The sequence below is a fragment of the Mirounga angustirostris genome, unplaced genomic scaffold, assembly GCF_029215605.1.
Source record: "Mirounga angustirostris isolate CCGP_5_RB_7025 unplaced genomic scaffold, mMirAng1.0.hap1 SCAF_15, whole genome shotgun sequence".
NCBI lineage: Eukaryota > Metazoa > Chordata > Mammalia > Carnivora > Phocidae > Mirounga > Mirounga angustirostris.
In genome coordinates this window covers 11910108-11929675 of record NW_026991723.1, presented here as the reverse complement: position 1 = coordinate 11929675, position 19568 = coordinate 11910108, and the positions used below count along the sequence as shown (strand labels likewise).

At 43.7% G+C, this 19568-nt stretch overlaps 1 protein-coding gene and 1 long non-coding RNA gene across 3 annotated transcripts in view; one reads left to right on the top strand and one right to left on the bottom strand.

The window, feature by feature from the left end:
- ENTREP1 (endosomal transmembrane epsin interactor 1) overlaps positions 1–14031 on the bottom strand; it is a 59095-nt gene extending 45064 nt beyond the window's left edge. For both annotated transcript variants that reach the window (XM_045882227.3, XM_054509158.2), the window contains exons 1-2: positions 13462–14031; positions 3515–3571 (exon numbers count right to left, since the gene is read on the bottom strand). In XM_045882227.3, coding sequence (XP_045738183.2) covers positions 3515–3571; positions 13462–13872 — 468 coding nt within the window. In that variant the 5' untranslated portion in view covers positions 13873–14031. The remainder of the gene's footprint in view (positions 1–3514; positions 3572–13461) is intronic.
- Positions 14032–14124: 93 nt separating this feature from the next.
- Positions 14125–19279, top strand: LOC123849541 (uncharacterized). Its single transcript, XR_006792090.3, has 3 exons — positions 14125–14230; positions 15870–16030; positions 18001–19279. It is a non-coding gene; the product is annotated as an uncharacterized LOC123849541 (long non-coding RNA).
- Positions 19280–19568: the final 289 nt, after the last annotated feature.

Genomic DNA, 19568 nt, shown 5'->3' with positions numbered 1-19568 from the left:
GCCTTCAGCTCAGGTCATGATCCCAGGGTCCTGGGATCGAGTCCCGCATCGGGCTCCCTGCTCTGTGGGGAGCCTGCTTCTCCCTCTCCCACTCCCCCTGCTTGTGTTCCCTCTCTCGCTGTGTCTCTCTCTGTCAAATAAATAAATAAAATCTTTAAAAAAAATAAAAATGAAAAATGTTTGTTTTTGATAGAAAACACACAACCTGAAATGATGCGTGTGTGCACATGCCCTAGCTTGATCCTAGTCATAGTCAAAAATAGCTATAAATGTTTACAAATGATGTTCCAAGATTATTATTTTTGTTCTGGACACATGAGTATTTAATCGGCATAAGGAAGAGGATCTGGTAAATGAACACTTCCAACTCTGAGTTTCCATGAAAACTTGAATTTGAAGGAATTTGGGTCAGAATGAGGCTTCTTTGTTCACACCAGTATAAAACCGAATGTTATCACTGAAACAATCACAAAAGAAGGAGCACAAATATAAAGTTTTCAAAAGGAAGTATTCAAGTGTTCTAGATGACTGTGCACCCAACAACTCAAAATGACGACAGCTTGCCTCTCAAAGGGCCCTGGAAAGACCAACCTGCCTCCTCCCAACCTCCACCACCCATATACTCCCTAACCACCCCGAAGTAAAAAGTGGAAGAAAACAACACCCTAGAGGACAAAAACAAGTGAGAGAAATTTAAGACAGAAGTAAAAAAGAAACATCGAGAACCTAGGACGTAAATTTCTCGTTGGCTGCCAAATCAACTTCACAGTCAACAACAGATGTGTATCGAGCACAATGTTCCTGGGGACACAGGGTGAAGAAGACGGACAAGACCCCTGTCTTCATACAACTATCTACGGTGTGGAGACAGACAAGCAAGTAGTAAACAAACAGCACACAGGCTAATTACAGACTGTGAAGCCAAAAGTCAGTGCTGGGACATGCTGAGAGGCAGGGATGCTGGGCCACTATCACCGGGTGGTCAGGGAAGGTCTCCTTCAGGAAGCAACTGCTGAGCTGAGGCCCAGAAAAGGAGCCAGCCAAGGAAACAGCAAGGGGAAGAAGGCCCAAGTTGGTTAAGACAGCCTGGCTGTGTCCCGGTCAGAAGGTGCCCCTCTGGGTAGAGTGTAGGACATGAAGGAAAGAAAGGCTGGAACTCACCAGCCAAGTCCCCATCTGTAGGAACAGAGACCCATAGGGCCTCCTGGCTCTCTGATGGCATGTGACCTCCCACCCAGAATCATCCAAAGGCACATTCTCTAAACTCAGGAAAGGGTCTGGGGGAAGCCAAAGAAAAAGTGAAGCAGCCATTATGGGGAGGGTTAGGGGGAGTCAGACCTACCCCTTGGTGTCAGTAGATTATCCCCTCCGTTCAGAAAAGAAAACTACACTCAGGAAAGTTAAGTGGCTTGTACATTATACAGCTCTCCAGGGGATGAGCTGGGACTCAGACTAGGAGTATCTGACTGGCATATCCAGTTTCTTTCATAACATCACATGATTATTTTTTATTTTTTAACATAACAAAGGCATATGGCACAAGTCATAACAGAATATTATTAAGATTCACGTGAACTGAGGATTTTTCACTTATGATGTTGACCAAGGCTCGAATGATCTATTGATAATTCCTATCAACTAATTTATCTTCTTTATAAGTCAATGTTAATTAACATTTCAAAACAGTCTCTACTTGATTCTAAATACTTCTTGATTCTAAATACTTCTAAATACGGAATTTGTAACAGTTGAAATATAGAAGCCCATGTGTCTAACGGGCTTATAACTGATGGTAATACAGAACTGTGACAGAATGCCATTCAGGCAGGGATGTGGACTCCTTGTAGATGGAAATGTAATATTTACTGATACGGACGGAATTAATGTAATATTAAGCAGAAAAAGCAGAGCACAACATGGTACATACAAACTGGTTATAATTTTGACAAAGTTGTGCCTGTACTCATCAACAAAGATGAGAAATAAATCTAAAGGCATAATAATAAAGATACATCTCTATTAAGGTCATTTTCATTTATAGTTGTTTGAGCTCACATAATAAATCTATGAGGCACCTTTCCAAAAGAAAACAATGTTAGAGAAATATATGTCTTAAAAGGTCCACCTTCTAAACATCTACCCAGAACACACGCTCATATTCTTCTCACCATTTGGAATCTTAAAAGTATAAATAGCTTTAGGGATTTTCTGATTTTAATTTAAATACCTGAGGTTTGTATTGCTGAGCATTTTAATATTGACCCAATGGAAAAATCAGGACAAAAATGACTCCGATAGCCAAATATTAGTATAAACATTGGACACCATCCAACATTTTTCTAGAGAATTGTTGCAAAACAGACCTCAGCCACTCATAACACATGCCATAAAACTCATCTGAAGCCTCATTTTCTCCTACCCTGCTATCTCATCGATTAAAATGCTGCGCCAATAATTTACTCCTGCCAGAAATATTAACAGAGTTTCACCAAATGCCATAAATGATGGACTTCTAAAATGTTGCCTAAATTGTCTTGTGGGCATTTAAGAATTTAGCTAGTTTTGTATTTATTACCCACCACCCAGCAAACAGTGGTCTGTTTAAGATGAACTCTTAAGTATATACACAAAATGGTTTTAGAAAATTATTTAACCCTATTTCAAAATGGATGGGAGAAAAATCAGAAGAGACGTTATATAGAAAAAAATTTTTTTCATTATATGTACTTCAAGTCACATTTGTCAGACCTTCTACTTCATCTTTGAAAGTTGGCAATTCCATTGGCAATTGTCTATTTTTTATAGTAGCAAATAAAAGGACATAGCAAATCAAAACAAAAAAACAAATATTGGGAGTGTACTAAATGTCATTGAATTGTGAACTTCAAAATGGGTTAACTTTATAATTATGTGTATTTTACCTCAAAAACTAAAAAAAAAAAGGATAAAGTTACCAATATGTCTTTATTACCATGAAAATATGATAGATGTGTGATAAAGAGAGAATACAGAGAGCCTGAGTCATGAAAGTCTGAGGTTGTCCAACCAAAGCATGATAACAATAAAAAATTATGTATTCATGATTTAATACCTAAGATTTAGTTCAAAAGAATATTCAGGGAAAAGAATGCAGGGAGCAGAGGAATGGGTGAGGGTCTAGCTGAATAAGTGTGGCTGAGTTGGTAGTTGCTGAAGCCAGGTGATGGGTGTAGGGAATTCATTACATTATTCCCTCTGCTTTAGTATATTTAAAAATGTCCATAGCAAACCGATTTTTAAAATTACATCTTTACAGATCTAATCCTGGAACTAGAAACACGCTGGGTACATAAGTTTAAAATGAATCAGAAAACTGACAAAATTATCATCTCGTTTTACCATTATGAGAACGTCTGATTTCTAATAGTATCCATTGTGAGCTTCTTTTTTTAATGAAGAAGAAAGCTTCGGTATTTCTTGACTTCTCACATAGCACATTTTACAAAGGGTAACAATTTATGAGATCAGTACATACCAGGAGTATCATAGGCCGTTTCCAAGTTGTTAATCCTATGATTCCAGAGAGTATCACCTAGAAGGATAAACAGTATCATAAATCTAGGAGAGGGACCAATTCCAATAAACTAACCCTAGTCTCATAAGTATTTTTTTTTTCCAAAAAACCCTGAAATTTCAAAGCCTTTTAATATTCCTGCTCATATTACATGAGCCCTGGTAGACCACTTTGGCCTCTCTTTTCTCCAAGGCCCCCAAAGCTTTTTTATTGACTGTGTATGTTTTTTCTTAAGGTCAATTAAGAACACACAAAGAGGGGCGCCTGAGAAGCTCAGTCCATTGAGCATCTGCCTTCGGCTGGGGTCGTGATCTCGGGGTCCTGGGATCGAGCCCCACTTCGGCCTCCCTACTCAGTGGGGAGTCTATTGCCCCTCTGCCCCTCCCCCTGTTCGTGCTCTCTCTCTCTCAAATAAATAAATAAAATCTTAAAAAAAAAAAAAAAAAAAAGAACACACAGAGAGTAGCCTATCCTTCCAGTTAGTGAAGGAATCAGTATTGTTGATCCAAGCTCCCTGCCCCAGGGCACCTAACCTGTTGCCACTGACAGCCTCATATGACATATGCGTGGCTGCAACCCTCCCTTCGTAAGGTGGGTACCCATCCTTTGTGGGACAAGTGAACTCCCTGAAGTGGTACACAAGTTCTCTCAGGATCCTCCTCTGCCCACTTCTCAAGCCTGGTTTCTATGGACCCCTGCCCGTCCCCCCACCTGTCCCCCATCAGGTTGGCAGATGCTGCAGGACTCTGTGCTTCTCTTGACTGCAGTGTCTTCTCCCAGCTCCCCTCATAGCTGCCTGAGAACTACTATGCATCCTGCAAGGTCCTGACTAGCAGTCACCTCCTCCGAGAAGCCTTCACAGATCCCACCACCCCACACTCCTGGCACACTCCAGGAAGCCCTCTACACAATGTTCCCCCCAAAATGCTCTCTGTCCTAATAACTTGAGAGGTGCAACTCTGCCTTGCCCACCGACTGTGAACTCCTACCTTGTCTCCCAATCTTCGGGTCCCAACCTGGCGCCTGTCACATGACTGGCAACCAATAATGTTCCTGAGCCTTTATTCCACAAAGAGGGGAGGGATTACAGTGAAAAAAGTCTCACGTTGCAAAATGACACTTCGATAAACAACAATCTAAAATCCTTGGTAAAGAAGAATCAGCATTTGGCCCAAATGTAAACTGGAAATCACCATCAGCCCTCTGGATAACCCAGTTCACTAAGCCGTTGGGAAAGAACAATCCAAGTGCTTCTTCAGCTCAGGGACATTGTCATGTCACTGGAGCTCATTTTCCTTTGTGGAACAGTGTGCATACATCTGCTCAATGCTGTTATGAGGGTTTTCCTTTATGTGCACTTTTTACCAAAATCCCTCAAATGTACAGTTCACAATTAGTGTTTATCAACTACAAATCAATAGGGATTTTAGTGTTACTTTAGATTCCAAACTCACAGGCCTGCTACTATGCCCTCTGTTCTCCCTTTACTGGCTGAGAGTAAATCATGCCACAATGTCAAACCAGCAGAGGACATGTCTACCCACCTATATCAAGGACCAGAAAGCACATATGGGCAGATAGGCAGCAGATCCCTTTATCCCATGTATGTTTAAACAGACTATCAGCTGCCTGCCCACCAGGCACTAGATCCTTGCAATCATCTTAAATTCAATAGGCTCTTTCTTCATTCTGAATGATTTCCGCCTGGAGATACGCAGGGCATGTGTCTGCACGTGGCCGCATCTACTTTACAAATTGGAACGTGAAATCCATGAGACCTTGGGGTCCAGGTTCCCCACCTGGCTTCTAAATAACTACGCAACCTTGGCCAAGTCAGATCACTGTTCTGGTCCTCACTCTCGTTTCCTTAGAGATGTGGTAAGTGGAGGAAACCATCTCTGGGTCTCTTCTAACTCAAAAGTTTACCCTGCTGTGATGATACGGATTCCTCCGGATTCCCTGCAATCCAGCGCTGGCTCCACCTGCAGGCTGTGCGTGGGCATGGACGCTCGCATGTGTGTGTACGTGTGTTTGTGTGTGTGCCCACGTGGGTGTGTGCTCCCTGCCTGCCCGCCCTGCTGCTTACTAGACTTAGCTGAGGAAATGCAACTATTTTTGGAAAAACATAACTGAAACGTTTGACTGCCCTTGAGGGAAACACAAACTGCCCAACTCACTAAAATATAAATATGATGTGAATTACCAATTAGTGTTTGATATTTAGACCACCTGTCTCCCTTAATACAGAACCCTGTGGTTCAGCTTTTTGGAACACATTTTTCCCACCAAAACAATATTATCGTTAAAACGAGGTGCCCTTGGGGCGCCTGGGTGGCTCAGTCGTTAAGCGTCTGCCTTTGGCTCAGGTCATGATCCCAGGGTCCTGGGATCAAGCCCCGCATCGGGCTCCCTGCTCCGCGGGAAGCCTGCTTCTCCCTCTCCCACTCCCCCTGCTGGTGTTCCTCTCTCGTTGTCTCCCTCTCTGTCAAATAAATAAATAAAATCTTTAAAAAAACAAAAAACAAAAAACGAGGTGCCCAGCCCAGCCCATAAATGCCCATAAAAATAGCGAGAGACCTCATCTATACTTTCTACCTCCCCCACCAGCCACATCATCCCACCCTCACCCACATTAACAATTTGGTGTGTTTACATATTTTACACATATACATATTTTTCCTTAAATTCTTATTACTAGACAAATATGTTCATTTGTACATATACACATGCACAGAGGAAAACTTTTATTTTTTTTAAAGATTTTATTTATTTATTCATGAGAGACAGAGACGGAGAGAGAGAGGCAGAGGGAGAAGCAGGCTCCCAAGGAGCAGGAAGCCCGATGCGGGACTCGATCCCAGGACCCTGAGATCATGACCTGAGCCGAAGGCAGACGCTTAACCATCTGAGCCACCCAGGCGCCCCAGAGGAAAACTTTTATAAAAAATAGGTCATAAAAGATACTTTCCTCCTCTTCTTTTTCTTTCTCAATAAATACCTCAAGGGAATCTCTTCATGTCCACTGGAATGGCTCTCATTCACTTCAGTTTAATGGCTACATAATATTCCTCCGTACGGTTTACCCAATGCATTCAGTCATTTTCATGTTCATTGATAGTCACTCTATTTCCAGTTTTTTGCCCTCATAATCAATGCTATGGTAACCATCCATGGCCAAATAATGCCTAAAAACAAGTGCTTTTTATTTCTGTTGGACAGAATCCCAGGAATAGGGTTGCTAAGGTGAGAGAGGTAAATATATATATATATATTCATATATTTAATAGATCATGACAGATACAATTGTCATTTAAAATCAAGGGTCTCTGGGATAAAGGGACTAAGCTATCTTTATTGTTTTTTGAGAGGAGATTTTGCATAACTTAAAACATAATTTAAAAAATATGTACAAAATGTATTTGACAAATAATATCAATAATCTCAAAATACATATGAACTTAAAGATACTTAAGACCCAGTAGGAAGAAATATAAACCTTATTAACCTTATTAAAATATAAACCTTACTAAGCAGTATTAAATGAAGACCCAAATCAACATATACCATGTTCATGGATTGTAAGGCAAAATATTTAAAGGTAATAAATAAATTTCCATTTGAGTTGTTTTATAAACTCAGACACACTCACATTAAATCCCAACAGGATTTTTGTAAATCACCCTTCTTTACAGGGATGCTTTAAGAAATTAGATTCCAGTTGCAGGTGGGAGTTGTAGTTACATCCACCTCAGTTCTAAAACTGGCAACAAAGGCATATACCTACTTCTACTCAATTTCTCCATTCCTCAAGCCCAACTAAACCCTACAACATTTATGGAACCCTATGAGAGGTGAGGCAGAGACTGAATAGTTAGAATCCTCTGGAATGTGGAACAGAAGAGCTGCAGCTGAGGATGAATTTTTAAGAGCTCATGACTTAGGAAATAGATGCTCACATTTCATCTGGGGCTTGGGGGGAATTCATAAATGGCAAGAAGGGTCAGAGAAAGGAGAGAAGGAGGCAGAGCATTCAAAACCTCCATCTCCCTCGGTGGCAACAGTAGCTGGAGCTCCATCAGAAGGGACAAGAAGGTCCCTTTACACTGGCTCTCCATAGTATCCATTACACCACAATGCTATTACTTGTTTGATTGTATTTTACACTCACTGGTAATCCCACTGGATTACCACTGGATCTGTGAGTATTCAAGGCTCCTAGAGTCACTCAGTTAGTTATGGCCAGAGTCAACAAATGAATGAATGAACGGTGAATAACTGAATGAATGAAATCAGAAAGAGGGGATGAACCTGCTGGGATGACTACTTCAGCCTAAATATATTTTTCACTCTTGTGCTTCCTAAAAAAGTATACCAACAGCAAAAAGCAACTTCATCAGCATTCTTTCCACCCAGTGCAAGATGAAACTTGCCCTGAATGAGCAGGCTAGCACCTATTTCTAACACTAAGTTATCTCTATATCATTATAATGAGATTTATTATAATTTTGGTTTCACTCACCTGTAACCCATTCCTTGTAGCTTACAGGAAAAAGCAGAGACCTTTCTTTTTTCCATGATATTGCAAAGAAGGATTCCAAGATAATTCACACAAAAATCATTGTTACCCACCATACATGGTTAATGTGCCTTAATTTCCCAACTTAAAAATCAAATCATTAAGATCAAAAGCTTATTATTTTACTGCCCTATTTTTCCTCTGCTATCCATAAACATGTATTAGGGCAAAAATGTTCTGGACTATTTGCCAAAAGCTGCTGTATCTGAATATAGAGATAAAAAGAGCCAAGCTGTAAATGTACCATGTTTACCTTATGAATTAAGCACACAATAATCAAACTTCTCAACAATCTATCTTGCCTTATAGATTTTACAGTGGCAATTTAAAAAAATGTGTGTGTGCATGTGTGTTGGTGTGTATTATGCTTCCCTCTCTGTCTAGCATGATTCATTAAAAAGACTGAGGGAGTGGGCACCTGGATATCTCTAATGTATACATGATGGTTACTAGAATGTCCCAGAAAAAATTGGCCTTTTCATACTTGGATTAAATATTGCCTTGATGTTTAAAAAACACTGATAGAAGTTCTACTATATGCCAGGCGTGGTACTAGGGCCTGGCAGAAAGTTCTTCTATATGTTCTCTAATTACACCCTCACAAAGTCAGTTCTGAGGCAAGAATCATCGCACCCATTTCACAGATGGGTAAATGAGGCTGACAGGCTCAATGACTTACTCAAGAATTTATCAGTGTCACTTTGCTGCCATGTAAAATAAAGGACCAAAGAAAATCAATATAAAATCATCACAGAAATTATATTTAAAATAGCCCATATTAAAGTAGTATTTGGTGATCATGATAGAAAAAATTTATTTACTGTTGTTTAACTGGTAGAGACTTCAGAATTTTTTAGTTAGTTTCTCCTTTGAACCATTCATTCTTTTTTAGATTTCATCACTGCAATTTTTTAAAAAAAGGTTTACCTTAAGGTTCACCAATGTCTGTCTCTTTATAAGGAACTGGAATCTTGACAAAGAATTACAGACTCAAGGGAGGGGGGACCATGAGTTTAGGTCAGTGACTCAAAGCAGAGATGTATGCAGATAATATTAAGGATGTTAAGGCTCCCAGAGAAGAGCAAAAATTAATAAAAACCAATTCTCTACCATTTGCCTGAAATATCTTCCAAGTATATGTCATCAGAATAAGGAATTTTGTTTTTTGAAGGAGGAGACACAAACCAATGCAATCCTCTACTCTTTCATTAATCCAGTGCAGTGTGGTAGTAACTAAATGTGCCCCCAAATAAAAAACCAGGACAGCATGTCCTGAACATGGTCTTGGAGATTCTCCTCCTGACACCCACCCGGGGTCAAACTTCAGGATGCTTTTAAAAGTGGCTAATCTCTTAGCTTCGTGCCTTTCAGGAATAATAGTAAACTGAGCCATTAACCAATATCAGGAAGAAAATAAATGATTACAGAATGCTCAAAAACAATGAGTACGTTAAAAACACTCCCTTCAAATTGCTGACAGTATGAATGTAAAGTATGGAAAAAGACTCTTTATAGGACTTGTTAATTCTTAAATACATAGTAAAATAGATAAAATACCTTCAAGGTCCAGACAAGTGACGGAAGGTTCCAAATCTCAGGCTCAATGTAAGAACACTTACAGAGGTATATATGGGAAAACGTTCTTGATTTTTATACTGTGTTAATAAAATAGTCTTTTTAATGAATATATCTGTCCCTTGAATTTAATTTTGTATCAAATATAAAAGCAAATTTTTTACCGAAGCTGAAAGAAGATTTGCCAATTTAATTGCTAGAGCAGACTAAGGCACATCATGGTCATTCAGAGCTTGGGAGATGAAGATATCCTACCACTGTGTTCCTACGTGAGTCCAAAGTAACCTTAGACAAACGGGCACTACGGCTCAACTACCTAGTTTCATATGCCAACGAAACTTCTGAGCAATAAATAAAACATCGTATGTCCATACGGTGGAATCTCATTCGGGAATGAAGGAATGAAGTATACCATAATCACATGCCATAATCTGAGTGAACCTTGAAAACATTAAGCTAAGTGAAAGGAGCCAGTCACGAAGGACCACATATTGGATGATTCCATCTATATGAAATGTCCAGAATAATCCATAGACCCAGAAAGTAGATTCATCAGTGGTTGCCTAGGGATAAAAGGGTCAAGGGGAAAATGGGGGGTGACTGCTAATGAGTACAGGGTTTCTTTTTGGGGTGATGACAATTTTCTAAAATTGTTTGTAGCAATGGTTGTGCATCTCCATGAATTCACCAAAAATCATTGAACTGCATGCCTTAAATAGGTGAATTGTATGGAATGTGAATTATATCTCAATAAAGCTGTTATTAAAAAAAAAAAAAACCCTGCCGTCCTCAAGTCATAATTTTTAAGCTTTTTTCATAAAAACCTTAGTTTAGGTATCTTTATATTAGTACATTACAATGTGCTCTTAAGCCCTTTCTTTGTCTATTAAGCTGCTTTCTTTTAGAAAGCCATACTGAAATATTTCATGGCTGAAATTATGATACCAGGGAGTTGCCTTAAAATTACCCAGTAGGGAGAGTGGGCGTGGGTGAGCAGTGGCCATGTGTTGATTAACTACTGAAGCTGGATGATGGGTAAATAGGGGTTCATTATACTACTCTTTCTACATTTGCTGAGATTTAAAATTTTCATAATAACGTGAAAAGTGAAGGGGGGTGGTTTCTTAAGACCTGCCCAGTCACTTCTATGCTGTCTCTCTATTCTGTTTATTTTTTCTTTCTGTTTAGATTTTCTTTTAAAAATGACACACATATTGGGGCGCCTGGGTGGCTCAGTCGTTAAGCGTCTGCCTTCGGCTCAGGTCATGATCCCAGGATCCCGCATCGGGCTCCCTGCTCCGTGGGAAGCCTGCTTCTCCCTTTCCCACTCCCCCTGCTTGTGTTCCCTCTCTCGCTGTGTCTCTCTCTGTCAAATAAATAAATAAAATTAAAAAAAAAAAGACACACATATTGAACTATTTACAGATGAAATGGTGTGATGTCTGAGATTTGCTTCAAAATAATGTGGGAAATTAACCTGACAAATGGCCTAGGGAGCATGGTGGACTCATTCCTACCCTGCATAAAACACTCATCCTTATGATACTATCAGAACACACAGAGCCAGCAGCAAAGCTGGGAAGAGGCAGAGATGAAACAATTATTGGAGCTTGGGGAGACGTATAGGAGGGTTCACTGAACAACGTTTGAGTAAATTTAAAATTTCCCATAAAAGAAACAAACAAACAAAAAGCCTCTCCTGTGCACATGAATTCAAAAGGCATATGCTACTGGTGAAACTTTTTTCCTAAAACACCACGGTCATGGTGCCTAATGTCATCCTCAAATACTACCCAGTCATTCTGGACACGCAGTTTCTGTTGGTTCTACGGTCACTTTGTAAATTCTGTGGTCAACCTCAGAAAAGGGCCACAAAAAAATAAGCATAATGAACAACTGCAGGTTCGTATATAGAGCTGAGGGGTGGGGTGTGGAAAACAACCTGACAGAAGAGAATTTAGTTCCAAGTCACTGATTCTTTCCCTGCTCTGTTTTGCTGGGTCCTAGAAAACAAGGACACGCCCAGCCAGCAGGTCCAGGAACAGCCTTCATCTTCTGGCTGATGGCCCCTTTTTTTTTTTAAGCTATATATACTTCATCAAATCCAACTGTGGCTTGACTGACATCGAAGTGTATTCACCTCTGAAATAATTCACAGTAGTACACTGATTTGGGGTTTTGATTTCAGAAGAGGAAAAAAAAATAGATTTAAATCATCCTAAACGAGCTCTCTTTGAGAGGACAAGAGATTGTGATTTTATAAAAGGGAAATCCCTACAAATATATGCAAGATTCACTTCTGGCCCATGGTATTTAGAGAAATGAAATGCATCCACCATTTGGCTGAATTTAGTCTGACGAGTGGACTAGGGAGCATAATGAATCTAATCCCTGCGGAGAGCCCAGTGGCAGGGCCAGGAGGGTGGGATTCCTCGAACACGATGAACAGAGCATGAACTCCCCAGCACGGGCTGTTCCACAGTCAGACCATCCAGCATCAAAGTATTTCAAAAGGAGAGCAAACTGGCATCAATTTAAGTATAAAATGTCAGGCTGGGCTCACAGTACTTAATGTTCTTGATGCTTTTATTCAAACAATTACTCTGAGTTCAATTAGTTCTCCCTATATGCTTAAACTTTGGTCTTGAATCTGGGTATGCGTGGACCTGCAAAAGGACAATTTTATGTTTACTGGCACATACATTCATTACGGATCTTACTCAAACTTTCAGATTTAGTTACTTCATAAAAAGGTCCTTTACTTTCAAATACCCATCTTCCACAATCATTCCACAAAGACCTATTTCCAAGTCTCTCAGCCCCCAGCAAAGCTCAAGAGGTTGGATGCCTTAGATGCTAGGACATTTTAGGAGGCATTTAGGAAGCAGCCTTCCCCAAAGGCTGGGCACTTGGTGCCCCAGCGCAACCTTCCCCACTGGAGGAAGCAGGGCCAGGTCGCTGCAGGGGGTAGACATCTCAGCTTAGCTGCCCCCTGCTTCTGAGGCTCTGGAGAGCTCATACGTAATGAAACTTTGGGTTCTTGAGAATGAAATTCTGCACAGCAGCCTGCCTGGCTCCAACAATCAAGTGGGAGTTTAGGGCCTTCCTTTAATGACCAGGTACAGGCGCGGTTTGCACAGACCCTGTCATTACCTCCTGAACTTGTCCCCAGATAGAGTGGAGCCATCCTACCTGGTACATTTCACATTTCCGTGTGCCTTAAAGTGGAATACAATAAATGGTGTGCCCCAGTCCAGTTGCCACTTCAATCACCCCACAAATACACCTACTATGTGCCAGGCACTGTGGATACCTCAGTGGACAAAACAGATCAAATGCTCACCCTCCCCGCGCAGACGTTTTTGGAGAAGTAAATACTCAGGCCTGAAGTTGAATCATTTTTCTCCTACTTTCCTACCATCCACCCCCATTCTTCCAATCTCCCAGAGCTGGAAATCTGTATTATTCTACCAACTTGACAGGAACAACAAAATCCTTTAGCCTGCAAGGAACAGATACTGTCCAGGTGCAACCCAATTCACCCCTAAATACTACTCTCTCTCTCCCCCCCCCCCCCGCCCCGCCCAGCCTCAACGCCTCCAAAAACTTCAATTGGCTTTAGGGGCTGTGCTCCCCAACCTCGGCCCTGGGGGTGGGGGAGGGGGGCGCAATGCCGGGGCCGTGGAGGAGACCGGCCAGAGGCCCCTGCTCCCCCGAAGGGCCGTGTCCAGGCGAGCCGGGCGCGCGCGGCACTCACCGAGGAGCCGGCCCAGAACGGACACGAGTTCTTCACCTGGGGGGAGCTGCTCAGCGACAGCGCCCCGAAGCTCAGCGCCACCATGCAACAGCCCAGGATCAGCTGCAGCAGCCCGAGCGACAGCAGCGGACGAGCGGGCAGCAGCGCCGAGCCCGGGGCGGCGGCGGCGGCGGCCCGGCGGGAGGAGAGCGCGGGCGGCGCGGCCAGCACCCCGGCGGCGGCGGCGGCGGCGGCGGCACAGCGAGGCCGCACGGGGGGCGGCAGGGCGGCCCGGGGCCAGCGCGGCCGCAGCGGGGGCAGCGGCGGCTCCTGGCCGGCGGCGGCCGCGGCGCCCGGGCCCCCGGCCTGCGGCCCGCCCGAGAACCCGGCCACAGGGCAGCAGGAGCCCGGGAGCACCACGGGCAGGGACATGGACGGGCGGGGAAGGGAGCGGCCGGTGGCGGCGGGCTGGGACGCGGAGCCGAGCCGCGGGCGCCACGCACTGGGCACCGCGGGCGGACCCCGAGGCCGAGGGGGAGGGAAGGAAATGAGCGCGGCCCAACCACTTGCTGCTGCCGCCGCCACCGCCGCTGCCCGGGCTCCCGCCGGCCGCACCCACCTGCCACGGGGGGTCCGCCTCCCGCCGCCCCCGGCGCGCCCTGGCTCTCCGCCCCCTCCCGCCCCCCGCCCCCGCCGCGCGCCCGCGCCGCGCGGCTGCAGCAGCCTTCGGGGCACGGCCCAACCCGCGACAGCTCCCTGGGGTCCGGGGAAGGTGCCCAGTCCCAACTGTGTAAGTAGGTCCCTCGGGCGAGGAGGGACCTCGCAGTGCGGGCGCGTAGGAGCGGAGAGCGGACGGTCTAACAGTCCGTCCCGCACGCGCCGAGCTAGGGATCCTCGCCCCCTTGCAGTCCAGCCGAGACAGGCCCCCTGGCAAGTGCAATGCGAAGGGAGCCCGGCTTTAAACTTTTTCCCCCCCACAGAAAGGGGGGATGGCAGGGGGAGGGGGTGTGGGTGACTTGGTGGGAAAAGTCTAAGCCTCGGGGCTTCGGGGAAGGACGAGGCAGAGCGAAGTCACCGCTCGCGTGGGGCTTCCGGGCGCTGCGGCCCCGCTGCCTGGAAGGGGGGTGTGGGGGGAAGGGGCGGGCAAGCGGGGGGTGCGTTGCTGGCGCCAGGGTTAGCAGCCAGCGTGAGCACGAGGTTACCTTGGAAGTATCCAGCATCCAGAAAGAAAGAACGGCGGGGCGGGGGGCGGGGGGGGTGGCGAAGGTAACGCGGGGTCCCCCTCACCTTGCCTCGTGAGCTATATGAGGCATCATCACCTGGTGGAACGTAGAATCCCAGACTTCTGAAGAAATATCCTAATAAAATCCTAACCTGTTTTTGGTCACTTATAAGACATATTTAGAGCTTAAAAACAAAAATGATTCGCCTTTGCCGAAAGATTTTCTCTAGGCATATGTGCCCTTCACTCCGAAGATTCTTATGTTTTCAAAGTGCTTTTATACGTGAACCCATTATAATGGATTTTTTTTTCCAGGTTCAGAAGCAGGGCAGTGTCGCTTTGCCGCAAGTCAGTCTCAATATTAGGCAGTTCATTTTATCAGCAAGGTGGGGGTATTTAACCTCCTGCACAATAAACCCAGGGAAATGTGTATCTGTTTTTGTGTTCCGCTTGCCAAAGCTGTATTTATTTTGGTCGTTACTTACTCCAACCCACAATGAGAGGCATTGCCAGTGGGCATGTGTGTTTACATATACACTTTTTGAATTATTAAAGCACCTGTGATTAATAGTCCCTAGGACTTCTTTTACAAAGTGCTGTTGGAAATAAACTTCAAACTCTGGAGAAACAGGGAGCTGTATTTTAAAATAAATGTTGAAAGTATGTTGTTTCATGCACTTTAAAAACATCTTACAGCACATGTTCTTAAATTGCAGGTAATGTTAAAAGCTTCTTGTACATTGAGTTTATACCTTTTATTTTATACACAAACCTAAAGGTATTTAATTTTTAAGATTCTTCTGCACCGTGCAATATAAAACTTCTGAGTCTTGAGAAATTCTTTCAGCTTAATGAATCTATTCCAGTGGTCAATCCTTGACACCTGCAATGTACTATCAAAATGTATTCTTTGTGTCTGGGAATGTTGGTGCTAGAAGTTGGATATCCTCCTTCCCCTTGGATGGTTAATGACTGGAAAGGGAAGAGTTCCAGGGGAGCTGATAACCATCTGTTTCTTGCTGCAGGTGCTCGTTACATGGGTGAGGTTCATTTTGAGAAAATTCATGCAGTTACACTTTGCATACTTCTGTGTTTTATGCTTAAATACTTTAAAGTATTTCTAAGTACTTTACCCTTAAATTTTTAAAGTCTCTTTCCCTGTACAGTAGTCCTCCCTTATCCACAGTTTCAATTTCTGTGGTTTCAGTTACCCGTGGTCAACTGCTGTCCAGAAGCAGACGATCCTCCTGACATATCATCAGAAGGTCATATAGGAGCCTAACACCAGGTCACGATGCTTACGTCATTCCCCTCACTTCGTCTCATCGTGTAGTCATTTTATCATTTCACATCATCACAAGAAGAAAGGTGAGTACAAGACATAAGACATTTTAAAAGAGAAAGAGAGAGAGACCACACTCACATAACTTTTACTACAGTATATTGCTATCATTGTTCTTTTGTATTTGTAGTTATCGTTGTTACTCTCTTACTGTGCCTAATATATAAGTAAAACTTTATCATAGGCATGTATACAGGGTTTGGTACTGTGGTTTCCGGTGTCCGCTAGGGCAGATTGGAGCGTATTTCCCACATGTAAGGGGGCACAACCATACAGAAACAGATGATAATGCAGGTAATGAAAATCCCTAGTTTCAAGCCACAAAACCTTTTCCAAAGCTGCTGATTACAAGTTGTCATACTATAGGTTTTCCCTTTTTTTGTTACTGGCCCCATAGATAGCTGTGAGCTTCTTTTTTTTTTTCTGCTTATCATAAACACAAATCCAAGTAACATTGCCTCAACCTTTAAGATTATGCCAAATATACTCTTCAGTATTTGAATGTTGGACTTTGTAATCCAAGCTTGACTCTCTGCATCCCCCAACACTTGCTTACAGTAAGTTCTCAGTTACCTGATCAAGCTGAGCTGTATATAAATGAAATCTTAGAGGATGATTCAGAGTCATGGGTTTCAGGTTGGCTTAAAAGACATAAAAGTGAGGACTTTGGAACAGTCTGGCAGTTCTTCCAAAAGTTAAACATAGAATTATCACTTGACCCAGTAATTCCACTCGTGGGTATACACCCAAGAGAAATGAAAACAAAAGCTGATACACCAATAGCATGATTCACGTGCACCAAAAAGTAGAAACAACCCAACTGTGGATGAATGGATAAACAAAATGCAGTAATCCATGCAATGGAATATTTTTGGCAATAAAAAGAATGAAGTACTGTACTTGCTATAACATGAAGAACCCTGGAAGGGTTATGCTAAATAAAAGAAGCCAGTCACCAAAGGCCACATATTATATGATTCCATTTATATACAATCCCCAGAATAGGCAAATCCATACAGACAGAAAGTAGATTAGCGGTTGGGGCTGGAGGGGGGGGAGGGGCAGAGGCTGACTGGGGGGGAGGGGGAGCGGTAAAGTGTAGGGGTTACTTTTTGAGGTGATAAAATGTTCTAGAATGGATTGTGGTGATGATTGTACACCACTGTGAAGTTACTAAAAACCACTGCATTTTACACTTGAAATGCGTAAATTGTATCTCAATCAATCCCTTCCCGAACCTCATTTTCCACTCCCTGCGCTTCAAGCCTTAAGCGCTCAGGGGTTAAAGCTCTCTCCCCTGGGTTTCACTGGACACCTTTCCACAAACTGCTCTGCTCTTCCCGCCCTTCCTCCGAAGCCCCCCACCTGTCAGCTAATTGCAGGTGGCTACTCCCTGTGGTGTGGGAACTGCTGCAGAAACTCTTCAGAGAATGTTCCCTGGCCACCTGCCTCCAGCTCCCACCTTGTGCATTTTACAAAGAGAAGAGCTTCTCTGAGTGAGGCACAGTGGGCTCTAGAAGTCTTTAATATGGTGGCTCTGGGGCAGCTTCGCAAAGTGTGGTCCATGGACACCAGCACCGTTTGGGGGAGCATGTCAAACTGCAAGCTCACGGGCTCCCCTAAACACCCGTGGAAGCCTGCACTCTGGATAAGAGGCCTGGGAACCTACATTTTAACAAATTCACAACCGTATTGGTGGATAGTACTAGACTCCAGAATCTTTACATGGGGATTTTTCTGTGAGAGGGGACTAGTTGGAAGGGGGAAGTCAAGGATTTGACTTGAAAACAAACTGAGATGTAAATGGGCTCAGGGGAGGGGCTCCGCGGGTCCCCAGCCAGGCACGGGTTGCCCAGGGGACTCGTCTGCACAGGAAGGATGTAGACCACTGCAGTCTAAGGGGAAGGGCAGACATCCTGGGTTCCAGCCCTCCTCCACTCTGTGATCTTGAGCCAGTTCCAAGATTCTCTAGCTCTCCGTTATTTCATCTGTCAAGTGCAAGTTCGTGATGCTTCCATCAGCCTGAGGCTGGGCCATGTGATCGGCTGGAGCTCCTGAGTGAGGCCTGCGATTCTGAAGTTTAGACATTCTGTGACTGGGATTTCTCAGCTGACCATCAAAAGAGCATGGAGCACTGGGTGTTGTGCACAAACAATGAATCATGGAACACTTCATCTAAAACTAATGATGTAATGTATGGGGATTAACATAAGAATAAAAAATAAATTAATTAATTTAAAAATAAATAAATAAATAATAAAAAAATAAAAAAAAAGAGCAGGGGCCGAGCAAAGCAGATGAACTGGGGTGTGGAATGGTTAAACTTGCAGGCCCAAAATACCCAGGACAGAACCGGAGATTCATTCTAAACTTTAAGTCCCTGCATTCCGTGGTCTCCTATCTTTCCATGAGGTACAGTGTTGCGTGAGGACTCTGTCAAGGAAAACAGAGGCGTGGCCTCAATTACAACCGTTCCCTTTGCAGAGAAAGGGCTGCAGGACTTTTTTTTTTTTTTTAATTAAGAGAGTGAGACTGGAAGAAAGAAAGCAGTGCTGAGCAGAGCTGGGCGACTGGGCACTCCATTTTTCTGAAATGATGGTGCAGATTCCTAATGCCACTGGCCTCAAGACAGACTTATTTGGGGGCGCCTGGGTGGCTCAGTTGGTTAAGCGACTGCCTTCGGCTCAGGTCATGATCCTGGAGTCCCGGGATCGAGTCCCGCATCGGGCTCCCTGCTCGGCAGGGAGTCTGCTTCTCCCTCTGACCCTCCTCCCTCTCATGCTCTCTGTCTCTCATTCTCTCTGTCTCAAATAAATAAATAAAATCTTAAAAAAAAAAAAAAAGACAGACTTACTTGTTAAACCAGAGACCTGCAGCCATACTTCCCTCATTGTTGAAATGAAACACTGAAAGCTTCCTCTAATGCAAATCCCACGAAAGACAATCCAAGTCAACTGCCCTAAAGATTATGGCTTATAAACTTCTAGAGGCGATAAGCTACACACACATATGTAATAAAGTGTATCTTGTAAGAGTGTGGGAGAGAGTGTGTGTGTGTGTGTATGTGTGTGTGTTAGAGAGAGAGACACCTCATAATAGCAAAGCTTTCTGCAGGTTCAAATTTCAGTAGAAGTCAAAACTTCAGTTCATCTTTGAGCAGAGATGATTCCTCTGTTCTGGGGAAATCTCTTGAACAGGCCTTTTGGTTATGCAGGTGTGAAGCCTAGACCACTTGGAAACAAAGATATTTAGGGAAGAGCTGTGTAATAACGGGCATGAGAGGCTGCCTTTGCCTGGTGGGAGTCGCGCTGAGTAGCCTCCTCCACTAAGGGGCCCTTGGTCTGAGTGCTTCTCAGAACTCACCAGAGGGACTTTAAAAATATATACAATTTCTAAGCCCCAGGTGCAGAGATACTGATCCGTGAGGTCTGCAGTGGGGTGAGGCCCATGCAGGTATATTTAGTAAAAGCTCCCCAGGGCTGTTTCAGAGACCAGTATACCTTTGTGACTGTGTGCGTGTGCGTGTATGTGTGCATTTTCTTCTTTCCAGCAAACATTCATGGA